This window comes from Cygnus olor, chromosome 2, assembly GCF_009769625.2.
Source record: "Cygnus olor isolate bCygOlo1 chromosome 2, bCygOlo1.pri.v2, whole genome shotgun sequence".
Classification (NCBI taxonomy): domain Eukaryota; kingdom Metazoa; phylum Chordata; class Aves; order Anseriformes; family Anatidae; genus Cygnus; species Cygnus olor.
Genome location: NC_049170.1, coordinates 106574859 through 106591536, shown reverse-complemented (window position 1 = coordinate 106591536; position 16678 = coordinate 106574859). Strand labels below are relative to the sequence as shown.

General features: G+C 39.5%; 1 protein-coding gene across 3 annotated transcripts in view; it reads left to right on the top strand.

Moving 5' to 3' along the window:
- The window catches only part of RAB31 (RAB31, member RAS oncogene family), a 64032-nt gene extending 55802 nt beyond the window's left edge, over nt 1–8230 (top strand). The window contains exons 7-8 of one of the 3 annotated variants that reach the window (XR_005817794.1): nt 2506–2617; nt 3898–4022. Coding sequence is in view for 2 of the 3 variants with exons in the window: in XM_040550002.1 (XP_040405936.1) it covers nt 3898–3995 (98 nt within the window). In the remaining variant the exon portion in view is untranslated. Of the gene's footprint in view, nt 1–2505; nt 2618–2939; nt 3009–3897 lie in introns of all 3 variants that reach the window. The other 2 variants (XM_040550003.1, XM_040550002.1) reach the window with 2 other exon arrangements.
- The last annotated feature ends 8448 nt before the right edge of the window (nt 8231–16678 follow it).

Genomic DNA, 16678 nt, shown 5'->3' with positions numbered 1-16678 from the left:
CACCTGTTAACCTGGAAAGTTCACTTCAGAACCTTGATATTTCTGTAATCCTACCTTGAGCAGTCTGTTGTGATGCTTATTATTTTATACATGATTATGTGCTTATTGGAATGAGATCATGGAGGACCTCAAGGCCTCTGCATAGAGGTGAATGTTTACAAACAATTTCATTACATAAAATAATCTATGAAACATGCTCTAAACATTAGCGAAATTAAATCAAAATATGTAATTACATAATTAATGCAGGTGCAAAATCTAATTTTAAATCACAGTCAATAGACTTGACTCCATGTAAGTGTCAGTGATGGGAACCATATGGAGCATTATATTGCCTCTAGCAGAATGATTTAATAATAAATCTGTAAGTTCTTTTACCAGTTCTTAGATAAATGTATGCACATCTATTTTTCTCTAATCAGCTATTTCATCTGGAATCCTAAAGCATGTGCTTGGTATTCTTTTGTCAAATGGTAAGCTGGCTGGCTGTATGCTGCTCTGTAAAATGTGGAAAAGGTATTCTTTTTATGGTCTAGTTTGTTAAGTTAAGCAATAGAAGAGTTCCATATCCCGTAGAACTTTTGAGCTAGTTCAGTCTTAACAGAGCAATATTCGGTCTGAGGAGGAACTATCTTAATCTATTTATTTCTTGAGCAGAGAACTGTTGGGCCAAATGTCGGGGCACTACTGCTCCTATCTGATGTCAACTGCAGAAAATAGCATAAATTAACAGTGCTGTAGGTTATAAAAGGTATATGGGCATTTTTTTTTTGTCCTCTGGAACAGAAGTTATGTATGCCAGTGAAAAATACTTTTAAATGAGTATATACTTTTAAAAAATTAATTCAGTTTATAACCTCTATTGATCTTGACTCGGTGCCAGCTGGACTGTGTTGGTGTCAGCAATATTAACGCTATGTTTATCAATAGCTGAATTACAACACGAGATGATGACAATCCTTTTAGGTAGCAATAGTAGTTGAGCTGTTTCAGAAGCACCAAATGCAGATGAAGGCTCAGCATTTCTCTGCTAATTCTTCATGTTCTTTTGCAACTTAAACCTTTCCCTGTTACAGTGCGGTTGTGAGACTGGCTGTTAAGGAGGCCCAGGGGGAGACAATCAGCCACACAGATTTCTGGCTGGTTATTTTCCTATTACCTAGATCCATTGCTCTGTAATGAAAGCACGCTTTCTAAAATTAATACCATTTCCCACGACTCTCAGTGAAGAATCACCATATCGTTTGCTGTGGAGCCAGTTCCCAGTTAGTTATTAGACTGAGTTTCGTGCTCCAGCAGAAGTTACTCCTGTCAGCTCCTCGTCGGATGGTAAAAGTTCCTTGAGCAGGGATAAGTTTTGTTACTAAAATTAAAATGATTTAACTTGATGGCTTAACAAATCTTGTAATAGGAGAAATAATGAGTGAGAGCAAACTCACCTACTAAAAACAAAACAAAACAAACAAAAAACAAACAAAAGAAAACCTTGTAAACTTTTAAGCTGTTTAAAACTTTATTTCCTTGTGTTGAATTCAAGGGGGTATATCCAAACAACAGAAAACGAGTGGTTAATGACAAACAGTACTTAAGATCAAAGCCCAGAATAATTAATCAGCAAATATTATGCCTAGAGATTTTTCTCTTTATGCTTGGTATCTGTTATCTACTTTTTTAAAAAAATCATTGTGAGAAATGAAACAAACCGAGGTGATTCTTAACTATGTGTATGGTGTCCTGCCCTGAACTGGCCAGGAAGTGCCTGAACTGCCCTGAAGTGTTTGCCAACCTTGAAGCTTACAATGTTTTTGCTCCAAAGATAAGCTTGCCTGCTTGTTTGCATACCATCAAAGTGCTATAGAAAATATTTTAAACTTATAAGAACTATGAAATACTGAATGAGAAACAGATAGAGATAATAAGTGTTTAATGTGGACTTCTAAAATAAAAGTTAAGCTAGTTTGCCTGTAAGAGCTTTCCTCTTCCCAACTTACTGTAAGAAGAAACAAATGTTTAGGGATTGTTTGCTTAATGGTATCTTATAGAAACCGTGTCCATAGATTCCAACTGTTTTTAGCTACATTGTGCTCTGGGACAAATGGGCAGGTTTTTATTTTACCTGGAAATGGTAGGTATGTCTCTAAAATGACAACATTATCTTCTTGGAAAGCCTCTTACAGATAATATGTTCTTCATAATTTCTAAAGCTTTTACGAATTAGTGGAGACAGTCTCCAAACAAAGCTGATAGAACTGATTACATCCTAACATCCCTGACCACCTGTTCTGCTTTTTATTTTACCTTGGAAGGGCACTTAGATTATGGCTAGATTTCTTGCTTGCATGCAGGGTGTAAAGTTGATATTTTACTGACTTAAAGTAGAGTGCAGAGTTGTAATGACAGTGCTTATACGTGCTTAAGCCCTCAAGATACTTGTTTCCTACTGTGTTGGACCAGGTACAGTATTTTTACCTTAGTAATATGATGAATTTTTGTCCTCTCATTCAGTTATAGAAATACAAAAGATTGTCTGCTTCAAAAGTCTCACTTTTGCTGTATAATACACCTGTTCAGAAATGATTGAACAAGATAGATGAAATTTTGATGGATTTGACCAAAGGTAATTTAGGGACAAGTTTGACCAATGAAATATTGCTGTTTGATCTCATTGGGATTGGATTTTACCTGAACGGTTTTAATTCATTGCCACCACCCTCAGATAATTTGCAGGACTCAGGCTTCAACGTATATAAATAATTCATGGAACGTTTGGAAAGAGAGAGCTGTGAATAAATACAGCAAAGGAGGGGGAAATTTGAACTCCTAAGACCCACCTGAATTATGATCAGCTGTTCACTGAACCTTTATGTTCTCAAAGTGTCATATAACAACAGTTAAATATTTTGACTCTTGTTATTTAACATAGGTAAGAGTAAAAACAGGAGTAATTCACAGAAACTAGATTCAGCTTCAGAAAAAAATTTCCAGCAAATCCACAGGGTAATGAGAAAGTAAGTTATCATGACTGTAACCTCTGAGATACTGAAAGAGAGATGACACAGTAGGTGTAATGGAAAAGCCAGGCCTGACCAAAGACAGAGACCAAGGTTGGACTGGGGAAGATCTTGTTTTTCCTCTTATAATTCTGATTATTGAGCATATTATGGTACGTTGTCCATGAGTAGATAAGCCAGTTAGACCAAAGATGCAGCAGTACTAATGAGACACAGGGTAGAGACGTGGATCAGTGCTTTATGCCCTGGGGGAGATCTCTAGATCTTCTGTGATGGCTGAACTTCTTCAGATGATTAAAATAATCACCCCTTAAGATTATTAAGAAGTCAGGAGAGCTGGGGATGGGTGTTGTTAATTAATAAAAGCTGTCATCCCTGGAGACATAGGTACCCCTTGAAGGACAGAGGGATTCAATAAGAACCGATTTGTTTTTCTTTTCCAAGTGTAGGCAGTATGTATTTAATTACAGTTCTTTGTAAAACTCTAGTGTACAAGGACTAAATGACATGCAGATTTAGGAGTGTCAAGATCTTGTTAAACTAGAACCATTCATGTTTAATTGGAATTCGGAGAAAACCAAGGATTTTTCTGCTTCTTAATTGTGAATTTCTAAGTAAGATAACTTTGAAATACATGTGTAACAATTTCAGTGTACTTAGGGCTTTCTTTGATAGCCATATTTCATATGTCTTTTTTAAATGTTAAAACATTCTTCTTTCATAAGCAGAATGCAAGGGGAAAAGATTCAAGGTACAAAGAAAATGGTTCTTTTCTGGTTTAACTTTACAGATGTAATTCTTACGGAAACTAAATCATCCAATTGTCTGCATGTGTTGTTACTACATTGGGAAAATTTAATATGCTGTGTCTCCTCATGTATTTCAGGTCGGCAAATTCCACCCTTAGATCCTCATGAAAATGGTAACAATGGAGCAATCAAACTTGGAAAGCAGACTTCACAGACGGGTAGGCGGTGCTGCTGACCCAACTTGATCTTTTGAGATTTACTTGAAAAACAACACCATTTGCTTTTTCACTGAGAAAGGACTTCATGATCTCGGTGATGTGGCTCCTTATCTTGAAAGCAGTAATTTCAATACTTCCCGTGAGTAATAATGCAAGGACCAGAAGTGGAAAGCTTTACTTCAAAGCGATTTTGCAAAACCTACTTGGAAAATCCACTCAAAATTACAATGTCCTAAGAATTCTGATTCTCTGTTTAAGTCAATGACTATTTTTTTTAATAAAAAGAACCTTTTATATTATAAATTCTAGATTTGCTACAAAACCTTCTCTTCTTACATTGCAAAGTGGACTTGGCATGTCTTTAGAGTTTTCTGTGTAACAATAGGGTGCAAAAACACACAAAACCAGAGTTTTGGCTTACAGTTTCTCTGACATCTTGCTAGCTGGACTCTGCTTCTGTATTTTTCTAAATCTGTACCTTCATCTTCTGCTTTCGGTAAATACCAGCAAGAACTGGACTGAATTTGCTAACTAGTAAAATGGATCCAAAGGATGAGTGAGTGCAATTTTTACAGGCTACAAGTCAAAATCTGTGTCATGAGGTTGCTGTGTATGTGAAAGAAGGAATCGTCATGAAGGAGACTGCTGGACCCCATGCCATTCTCACTGCTCTGGAAAGAATGGAAGTTGCAGCCACTGCGCTTTGCCTGAAACCATTTCTTTTCCAGGGCATAGGCTTTATTAATCACTGAAATTGTAGAGAACACAAATTTCGATTTAACGTCTGTTACTTACCATGTTTCCTCCAAATCTGTGTCCCAGACCGAAGTTGTCTCTGCTAAAAGATTCCACTTCTTTATTTCTAAAAGAGTGCCACGCTGCCCCAGTGAGTCAGGAGGACTCCTTCGTTGTCTCACCTCAGCACTCCAGGAAGTCTCACTGAGGCTGTTCGAAGAATGGCAGCTCTGTACAAAAATGGTTTAAGAAAGCACCATATAATTTGGGCTTAAAGGCTGGAATCTAATAAAACAAAATAGAATGTTTCCTTACAAATGCAATTCTGTTCATTTGTGGAATAGTCTCTTCACCAACACAGGGATCCAGTTTGGAAGACCTACTGCTTGATACATTTGAAGCTTAATGCACTTGAAAAAATATAGTGTAGAAAAATAAACCCAATAGATGGCTATGTACTGGGAGTATTGTAAAACTGCATGTGTTCTCCACTTCGATCTTTTATGAATGTGTGTGATTAAGATGATAAATTATGGCTCCCTCTTCTTCATCAATTCAAATTGAAATCTGGACTAGGATAAGGAATACAGGCTTCAAAAGCAGAGTCCCACCCGCATTTCTCAGCATTCATTTGTTCTCTTACTGGGAAAGTTAAACTCAGCGCACATTGTTGGGGGCTTTATGAAAAGTAATCAAAAGAGAAAAATAACTTTCTGCTATAAATTGTAAACAGACAGGCTAGAGCTGGGCTTCTGTGTTTATGCATAAAAACAGACTTTATTGCTAGGTTGTGAGATTGCTTTGATAAATAGCACAAAGTATTAGCGCTTGAACCAGAGCTGGATATACTGAACAGTATTATTTTCTTTTCTTCAGAGGGCTGAAATAATTAATGTCAGGTGGGATGTTCCTCACCTGATCTTATCTCAGAATCTAAACTACATTGGTTTTTTCACATATGCACGATGTTTCAGGTATTTTGGATTCCTTTGAAAGCACTTGTACTTGAAAATTTGTACTTGGATAATGCACATAGACACAAGAGCTACCACCTGAAACGATATTTAGGGTAAACTTTGTTTTGTCACCTATGTTGATAAAAGATCCATGCCACTGCTTAGTTGCAGCAAGTATTTTACAGATAATCCAGCGTCATTCACATGAAAATTCAGCGACAGGTGGGGAGGGAGACAGACTCCTTTAGGGACCCTCTCATCCCATCCCAGTATAAGTGCATCTGCCCAGGGTGCTTGGCTCTTTCCCTGAGCTGTTGAGGGAGCCCAGGCAGCTACTGGAAGGCAGGGGAGGTTAACCAGGCCTGCAGTGCTAAAGAAATATCAAACTGATCGACAACACAGATTCAGGTAGTTGATGGGATCTATGACCACATGCTGCAAGAGATCTGGTGCTTCCTAAGTAAAACCCGGTCAAAGGCTAGGCCTGTTAACAAGAAAACAAGATATGATTTAGCCCACATTTTAAAAGATGTTAGGAATTTTAGTTCAACATATAACAGTTCTGCATAACTGACTTGTTAACTTTTCATAAATCTGTATGGCATCTTTCTTTTTGTAATGTGACATCTCAAAATGCATTAAATCCTACTTGAGATGTCTGAAAGCTTTGTAAGACAGTTCTAAAAGTACCTTGTATAGTCTGATTTTCTGCTGGAACTGGCAATTAATGCTGGTCTGTGTGAAATAGATATTGTCTTGAACAGGCAGCTCTCACAGCTGCCATTGAGCTGTTTGTGAATCAGTGCAGGTTTGTGAGTTACATCTTTAAATAGTGTAGAATTGGAAATTGTTACGATGGATCTCTGGCAGATTTTTAAATTCAAATGCTAGCAAATAGGCTAAAGGTATTTTTGCATTTGGTGGGTCAAATCTAAATTACTTTATTCTGCTTTTAGTCAAGGAAGTTTTAAATGAATAAGGATTTTGATTGATTAAGTTCTTGAAATTTGGGTTACAGTAAGCTTCAGTGGACAACTCAGAAGTCACAGGTGAAAATATAAAGCAACTGTATTGTACAGTAGCTTGCATATTCTTTGAAGATGGGGCCAGCATTCAATGATGATGTTGTCTATCTGCTGTTTGTCAAAGCTGAAATGCAGCTTTAACTTGCCTCTTCAAACGGGGGAATGGTTGGTTTCAAAAATTGTGATTTTCGAATGTGAAATTAATGATTTCTGCTTTCTTCTGTTGCCTTCATTGTTCAGAAAGTACCACCACCATTCTTAAACAGCCAGAAAAATGACTTAGAAAAAAACAAAGTCTGAGTCAAAAGTTTCAGCAGCAACTGTAATTCCTTAGTAGTTAATGGCTGGTTGAAAGCTAAATTACTGTATAGGAGCACTTAAATCTGTAGCTGATCTGCTCTAATAATAATAATAATAATAGCAATAATAATAATAGTGCTGCAGTTCTTCACTGGCCAGCTGGTGCTGGACTTGTTGAAGATTGGTTTTCCCAAGAGAGCTGTCAGCAGGACTGAAACACGAGCTGCAGTACCAAGTATGCTTGGTGGAGTCTTGTTTGCACCATGATTCAAGGCTGTGACCGTCCAGTTGTTGTGGGTGACTTGCTTTTCCAGCTAGTCATGAACTAGTTTAAAAAAAAAAAAAAAAAGATTATGAAGGAACTAGTTTTCATATATGCTCTGCATATGTGTGTGTATATAAGTAAAGTTATATATTGTTATGCTGACATGTAGTGTTTTCACTATGTCTGGTTCTCATATACTGCACATTGTATTCTGTAAGTACATTTTTTTTTTAATGATCATTTCATCTTTAGGAACTAAAAGCTGCAGGCTGAAGGTTAGCAAGAAGATGGAGATACACATAGGTACAATTGTTGACTTGCCATTCTTATGCATGAAAATGGCATATTGTAGAAAAAGTTGGTCTTGCAGACTGAGAAATCTACAAAACACCATTATTATCCAAGAATTGGGACTCAGAAGTATTGAAGTTGCACTAAAAAAGAAGAAAAAAAAAAGAAAAAAAAAAGAAAAAAAAAGAGGAAAATTAAAAAAAGTCCAATTGTTTTTGTTCAAGATACAGCAGGTCTATCTGAAGTGCTACAATATAACATGGGTATACATTAATAGCTAGAAAAGTTATCTATCATCCCTTGTCTTCTCACTAATCCTTCATGGCATGTGATGATAAGCATGACTAGATGTAATGAGAGCACTCTGACTATAATCAGACCTTTTCAGTACAGTGATGATGTATTTTAGTATCCTACCCTTAATTATTTAAACCACAGTCAGTGATAAATTGTCAGTTTAAAATCACTTGCTAAGTACTTTTCCTCTGTATTGTTTATATAAGGGCTTTGATTGGGCTGGACCCACTCGCTTCATGTATAGGATGCTGCAATCTGTTAATACTTTAATTTCTGTTTTACATATTAATTGTATCATACCTAATAATATTTTTGCCCTAAAATGTAGTTTTTGTGTTTTATTTAACCTACAACGATTAATGCTAATAAATGTTTTAAATACCTTTGATTTGGGGACGTCTGGTTTCAATAAAGCAGAACAAAATAGGTCCTGCTTTTCACATTATTTGCTCTAGAAAAATGGCTGTCTGCGGAGTGTTTAACTGGTATTTAAAATGCTGCTTGAAACGTGTGTGACTGCACTGGCCTTTTAGCAGAAGCTGAATGCATTCTGGGAGAATCCTGGAGTTCAGCCGGGCTTTCAAAAAACAGGAAAAGAGCATCTGAAAATTCCTTTCCCAAAAGTTGTTTGACTTACCTGTTAGAAGAGAAATACCTGAGTGGCCAGTACCAGCGTGGAAATTTAGACTAGTGGCTGTCAGGAAGAAGCAAGCTTGCGGTTACCACTCGCTTGGAATAGTAAAGGTGACTAGTATGGCTCATATAACACTCTTTCATACATTTTATTTTTGGCGGTACATTTCTTTTACTTTTTATTGATGCCCCTTGAGCGTGTCTTTAGGAATTAAGAATTAATACTCCCTTAAGAAGCGTGCAGTATTTCATACTTCTTAGTGCTACTGTTTCAAGAGGCCTTTAAACTCACCTGAATTTGTTGCACTGTCTGATTCAGAGATTTAAAGTTACTACCACAGTGATGAGGACTATGAATAAAGGTCTTATTTTTTAAGGTAAAAAAATAGGATTTTGGAGTACAGCTTTTCTAACTACCATGATAAATTCAATGCACACCAATAAACGAGAAGCACATAAGAAATCTTATCAATATCTTGACTTACAGGACCATGGTGACTAAGAAGTAGCAGGTGACTAAACCCACCAATTATCTATGCAAGGAGAAACCAGTATTTCAATAGGGATTATGTAGGCTGTGAGTGTACATCCCACTTGAAGATACCCAGCAGGATCTGTTCCCTACTTTAAAGCATTCGTAATCACGTTGAAAAATTATGTATCTCTTTCCAGCTATTCAAAAATGAAAATGAACCCAGGTACATAACGATAAACTGCTCTTTGCAGTGGTGCCCAGCGGCAGGACAAGAGGCAGCGGGCACAGCTCTGAGCAGCAGGCCGCACTTGTGTGCTGTGCGGGTGGCCGAGCACTGGCACAGGCTGCCCAGAGAGGCCGTGGGGTCTCCTCACGGAGACCTTCAGAAGCCGCCTGGATGTGGTGCTGGGCACCCTGCTCTGGGTGGCCCTGCTGGGGCAGGGGGCTGGGGCAGGGGGCCTCCAGAGGGACCTGACAGCCTCAGCCGTGCTGGGATTCTGTACATAATTCAAGGAAAGCCTAAGTATCACAGAATCACAGAATCGTCTAGGTTGGAAGAGACCTCCAAGATCATCTAGTCCAACCTCTGTCCTAACACTAACAAAACCTCCACTAAACCATAACACTAAGGACTACATCTAAACGTCTTTTAAAGACCTCCAGGGATGGCGACTCAACCACTTCCCTGGGCAGCCCATTCCAATGCCTAACAACCCTTTCAGTAAAGAAGTTCTTCCTAATATCCAACCTAAACCTCCCCTGGCGCAACTTTAGCCCATTCCCCCTCGTCCTGTCACCAGGCACGTGGGAGAATAGACCAACCCCCACCTCGCTACAGCCTCCTTTAAGGTACCTGTAGAGAGCGATGAGGTCTCCCCTGAGCCTCCTCTTCTCCAGGCTAAACAATCCCAGCTCCCTCAGCCGCTCCTCGTAAGACTCTTTCTCCAGACCCCACACCAGCCTTGTCGCCCTTCTCTGGACTCTCTCGAGCACCTCCATGTCCTTCTTGTAGCGAGGGGCCCAAAACTGAACACAGTACTTGAGGTGGGGCCTCACCAGAGCCGAGTAAAGGGGGACAATCACTTCCCTAGACCTGCTGGCCACACTGCTTCTTATACAAGCCAGGATGCTGTTGGCCTTCTTGGCCACCTGAGCACACTGCTGGCTCATATTCAGCCGACTATCAACCAATACTCCCAGGTCCTTCTCGGCCAGGCAGCTTTCCAACCACTCATCTCCCATCCTGTAGCTCTGCTTGGGGTTGTTGTGCCCCAGGTGCAGGACCCGGCACTTGGCCTTGTTGAACTTCATACAGTTGACCTCAGCCCATCGGTCCAGCCTATCCAGATCCTCCTGCAGAGCCTTCCTTCCCTCGGGCAGGTCGACACACGCACCTAACTTGGTGTCATCTGCAAACTTACTGAGGGTGCACTCGATCCCCTCGTCCAGGTCATCGATAAAGATATTAAAGAGGACCGGCCCCAGCACTGAGCCCTGGGGGACTCCACTAGTAACCGGCCTCCAACTGGATTTGACTCCATTCACCACAACTCTTTGGGCCTGGCTATCCAGCCAGTTTCTAACCCAACGAAGCGTACGCCAGTCCAAGCCGCGAGCAGCCAGTTTCTTGGGGAGAATGTTGTGGGAAACGGTGTCAAAAGCCTTACTGAAGTCAAGGTAGACCACATCCACAGCCTTCCCCTCATCCACCAGGCGCGTCACTTGGTCACAGAAGGAGATCAGGTTCGTCAAGCAGGACCTACCTTTCATAAACCCATGCTGACTGGGCCTGATCGCCTGGTTGCCCTTCAAGTGCCTCGTGACGACATTCAAGATAATCTGCTCCATGAGCTTCCCTGGCACTGAGGTCAAACTAACAGGCCTATAGCTCCCCAGGTCTACCCTCCGGCCCTTCTTGTAGATGGGTGTCACGTTTGCTAGCCACCAGTCGACTGGGACCTCTCCTGATAGCCAGGACTGCCGATAAATGATGGAAAGCGGCTTGGCCAGCTCCTCCGCCAGTTCTCTCAGTACCCTCGGGTGGATCCCATCCGGCCCCATCGACTTGCGTACATCCAAGTGCTGTAGCAGGTCGCCAACCATTTCCTCGTGGATAGTGAGGGCCACATCCTGCTCCCCATCCCCTTCCACCAGCTCAGGGTACCAGGTATCCAGAGAACAACTGGTCTTGCCGCTAAAGACTGAGGCAAAGAAGGCATTGAGTGCCTCAGCCTTTTCCTCATCTTTTGTAACTAAGTAAGCTGCTTGTAACTACTATCAGTGTGTTGGAAAATCAGAAGTGAATGCTGTTTTTCCTTCCAGTGCGGGGAGTTGTGCCCATTGACATAGAAGTCCTTGCATTGTTAGTGGGAGGTTTCACGTGGCTTGGGAGCATGTTCTCGTAGTGCTTTAGGTTAGTTTGTAGTTTTATTTTGCAATGAGGGGGGAACTGTACAGTTGGCTGGGAAATAAACCCTCTGTGCTTTCCTTTTGAAAACTGAAGGTTGTGTCTCAGGGCACATAATGAAAAGTATTTGATGTTACAGGCTTCAAAAACTTCCCTAATGCAGCTTCAGTCTTTCTGCAGAGAGCATCATAGGACACCCTGCTGTGATCTCTCAAGCACTCTTCTGAAATGAGGACAGAGAGTCTGATGAAACAGTTTGTGTATCTACTTCATACTTCCACCCCCTCACCTAATCTGCAAAAGTGTTTAGGCTGCTATCAGATTTGTGAAATACCTCTTTTCCCTGAAAGGAAAACAGTAAGGTGTGCAATTTTTCTTTTCCTCCTTGATGTTGTTTTACACAGGGCTACAGAGTAATTTTCTTAAAAGCGTTAAAACACTCACAGGAGGACAAACTGGCTGAAAGTATTTGTGCCAACCCCTCCATTAATTGGTGCAGGTTACTCCCTAAGGACCCAGCTTCAACAATAGGATGCATTCATGTCTGATGGTGTTCTTGACTGTTAATAAGATCTGCTTTTGATTAGATCTATTTAGCAGCTGGACCAGTGCTAATTTCATTGTTTGATATAATGTAATTGCTTTTTTCACTGTTCAAAAATAAGACTCCTCACTAGAAACTGTAAAATCAATGGTTGACCACATTTAGCAGGTTAAGATGAGAAGGAATAAGTAATAGCATAATGTAGCATAATACAGCTTGTCTGAAAAATCAATTTCAGATGGGTTTCTTCTCTCTGGATTAAGCTCTGCAAGAAGAGTCCTTATTGCAAAATGTCTGTATTTTTATGCTTCTGATACTACCAAGTGTGTCCTGATACAGATTAGTTTGCTTTATCACTTATCACCACTATGAATTTTGTAGGAATATGAAGACATGCTCATTATATTAGGATTCGCAATCATGTGTTTTCAATAGATAAAGTCCCGAAGTGTTATTCAAATTGTTTTGTAACACAGTTATTGTGAAAGCTCGAAGATAATACACTGGCAGAACTTGAAGTGCAATAGACTTGTACTAACTTGCATTTAGTGTCATAGCAATTAACAAGTTTTTAATAAGATGTCATTAATCAGTGCATAAAAGTCCTGCACTAGAGCGGAAAAGAATTTTGAAGCTTCTGGTTAGGTATTAAAAATGTATCAGCTTGGGAAGGATTTATTTTTTTCTGGCTCTTAGATTACTCCAGTCAGAAATCATTTTTATCCCTGAGACACCCTGAAGTATTTCAAACAAATACGCTTTCTTTGAAAAGTGCTGACCTTGTTTTCCCAAAGCCTCCCTGAGAGCCCGAACCTTATCTTTCTGACCATCTTTGTAAATTTCTTTAAGACACACCTAGTTTATGATGAGAACCTTAACCTTTCTGATTCCCACACTCCAGGTATTTTAGAAAACAAAAATACATTTCCACTGAAGTACATTTCATTCACGTTTATTTTACGTAGTCAATGCCATTCCTGCTCCCTTCACTGCAGTAAAATACATGTTTAAATAAGGAGATAACTAAATCCCTATTCCCCTACAGCAAGTAGAGTACTCTAGGGAAATGATCTGTTACAGACTAAGAGAGAGGCAATCACTAGGCTTCTGATTACATATTGACAAGTGCCAATCAATAAGGAAGTCAGCTTACAAGTCTAAGAGACGCTCGTGAGGAAAACGAACATCACATTTCTTCCTGTTTGGCAATATACCGTGATTTGGGGGGCAAGTGATAGCATTGCCGTTACTGACTTTGCAAATAAATAAAAAATGAATGAGCATAGTTCTGGTTTTTCTTTGCTTGTTTAATAGGGTTGAAATGTAGGTTAAGCACCTTATAAAAGAAATCCTGCTTCTTGTCATCTTCAAAGAACCTGGCTGCTTTGCTGACAAATACATGTCAGGAGATTTCATAGCAGTTTAGTGTTAAAGAGGAATGGATGCAACCTGGATGACACAGTGCATTTCAAAATCCCTTTTCAATATGCTAGCTCCGCAAAAAATCAAGTCATCAGCAAACCTAGAATTACTACCAACTATCCAAGTTCCTGTCTATGTTCATCACTCATCATATGGTTACATTTCTGCCCTGTAAATCTTTACCCAAAAAGCATAAAATGTATAGTAGGAATCTAATAAGAGCTCTCAGAAAGGACTTTCAAAATAAATACTTAGATTTTCTGTGCCATTTCTTAAGACATTCAGGAATCAAAATAAGAATTAAAAAGCTTTCCTGGCACCACTCCCTTTAGAAATACTATTTGTCCTCTGAGATTTACCACACTCATTCTCTGTTCTCAGGGAAAATTTGCTTTCAAGGTGGCAATCTGAACCGCCCATTGGCACCTAACCAGCTCTCCTCCTACGACACAACCTTTAACACAAGAATAGTTCTCCCCATAGTCACAGGAAGGAGGGGCAGAAGTCTTATTAACATCAGTTTCTAATGGCAGTGACTCTATTTCTTGGCAGTTTTGCATACAAAGGAGACTTTGGAGATATGCTGGAAATACAAACTTATAATGATTTAGGCTCTAAACAGATAAACTTGTTTCCTCAAGACAGAGATAGCTGGAAAGGAATCTCATATTTTTTGGAATTTTTTCACCACAATATTTTATTCTTATTATTTATTATTTTTTACTTTTTAGAAGCTGAAATTTCTGGAGAGGAAATAGTTTTCCTGAAATGAGAACAAGGCCAGAATGTCACGTTGACTATAAAAGTCTGAAGAGGAAATAAGGAACACACAACGTGATGATGTCCTACCCTTGAAGATACTCTTTGAGGTTGGTCACAGCCCCATTGAGGTGGTAGAGAAGGAAAAAAAGAGATGTCTGAAATAGAAAATTTGGATTTTGGGTAAAGGGTTGTCACATTATAAATGGTCAAAGTGCATATACATGCATTTCATGACACAGCCACATTAACACCATTGTTGCTTAGGAACCTTGGCCAACAAATGAGCATAAACAAATTCAAGATTAAGAGTGCATCAGGTGGCTAAAGGCTCCATCTGTAAAAAAAATGATACTATATCTTCACCTGTGGTTATGCCTGAATTTACATAGTACAAAGGCCATTGAATAAAAGATGACACACATTCACGTAGTCCATGACACACAGGTCAGCAAGTAGGAGCCTTGGACTACTAATGACTGGCTAATGCATTCCAGTGCACTTACGTAGCCATGCTGCCTGCATGGTTTAGCTTTTCATGAAGCTCGATTCTAGCTAAAAGATGTTTTGGCATGATGGGTTGTTTTACATGAAAAGGGCAAATTGTTCCAGAAAAGGCTAAGGAAGAAAGAATAAGATGGTGACAAATGTATCCAAGTAGATTTACATTGACTTATTTAACCGCAGCATGTAGTATGTACTTAAGTACTTGCTGCTGGGAGTATAAAGGCTTTACAGTAACAAAACATCCATCACTGGAAGATAAAATGGAGGATTTTTTTAATTTTATTTTTCCCAGGGGGAAATTGATGCCTTATAAAATCCAGAAGACTTGAGTCATCAAGTTATCACTGTCAGCAGGCATGTCTTTCAGACACCTCACCTCATCTCACTACAAATCACACACCAGTGAAAGATGCATGCCATGGCAGAAAATTGCACCCTTTCTTGTGTGATAGATACAGTTAGAAAAATTACAGGGCCTGAAGCAACTACCAGATTAGAAAGAGAGCCTCCGTCTGAGAAGCCTGTTTCGCATCACATCGGTGACAGCGAGATGAGGAAGTCTGGGAGCTATGGGTTTCAAAGCTCCGTGAAAGTGGTTACTTGGCAATTTGGCAAGATGACTCAGCCCATGTCTCTGGAAGTGCAGGAGAGCCTGAAGTTACTGAGGCTGCATTCTGACACGTCTGCTTTTGAAGAATACTCGCTTTTTTTTTTTTTTTTTTTTTTTTTTTTTTTTTTTTTTGTGAAGCAGTGCCACAATTTCCGTGATTGATCCCCATTCTCCAAGATGCTTGAGGAAAGACGTTATGCTTCCTGCCATTTTGCCCAGCCTTGGATATTTTCCTTCCTCTTAGCAAGTGCTCCAAGGCATAACTAAATTTTGGGTGTTAGATAATTCTGATGTGTATTTTAAGGCAGCCAGCCACAGGCAAGAAAGTAGAAATCAGATCATGCTAGAAATGTAAGCAAGTTGTTCCAAGCTAAGTGGCCCATCTGATTTCATACACAACCGTGCCATAGAAAGTCTGTGATGAGATGATGCAAAAATTTTCTGAATTAGCACACTGTCAGGCCTCCATGGCAACTCCATTACTTGTGTCACAATTGGCCTCAGTGTTGCTTCATAGAAGAGTAGGCTTCATGGGTGTTTCTGTGCATCTCGAAGTTTTCCTGTGAGGCAACTGCAGATATTTCACTTCCTTGTGATGTCATGTGGTAGCTGCTGATGGCACAGTTGAAAGAAAGTGTTACATTTTATTAGCTACCCAACTGGCTTGAAGGTAACAAAGACAATAAAAACTGAAAATGTCCAAATGTCTGTTTAAGCTCATCTTGTGTAAACTCTACTGCTCTACCACTTTCTAGAAAAGTAGTCAGATAACGGCTGGACATTGTTACGTTCATCCCATCACATGAATTAATTCTGCTCATGTTTAAGAACGGAACCAGCTATGTTACACAGGCTGAAACAGATCTGAAGTCTAGTCAGTTGTAATGTGGCCAGAAGCCCACCATCCTGTCCAGTCTTTTATAACAAGATGTTACTGAAATCTGTTAGAATTGAGCCAGTGGCCCAAAGGACTTATTCAGAATTCTACATCCACTTCATCCTCTAAAAGAGAGAAAACATAAGATTTAAAACTTCATTTCACTTTTGAATAAATACAAAGACAAAAATTGTGAAGAAATATCAAGCATGTCACTGGAATATGCAAGCTTTCCCAAACTCATGACCTACAGTTTTTAGGGAAGAGCCTAATTCTCAGATTTAAAGTGTGGATTTGTAAAAATGTAATGATGCGATTCCTTGATTTACTGTGCATCAAAATCATCCAGATCAAGCCTCCTAAGATTTGCTGAAGATTACATGCCAGACTTGGAAACTCAGCTTAGAATGTGAAAATTGCCTAAAAAGTGATCTTTCTGGCTTAGCCAGCACTAAGATTGAACATTCAATATCTTAACTTGGTTAAAAGTTTCATTACTGATGCATAAGCCGAAATCCAGCTCAGCTCATTTTGTCACTATCGCACCGTCCCTGAATAGCTAACGAGAGCAAAATGCAGTATTTTTTTTTCTCTGAG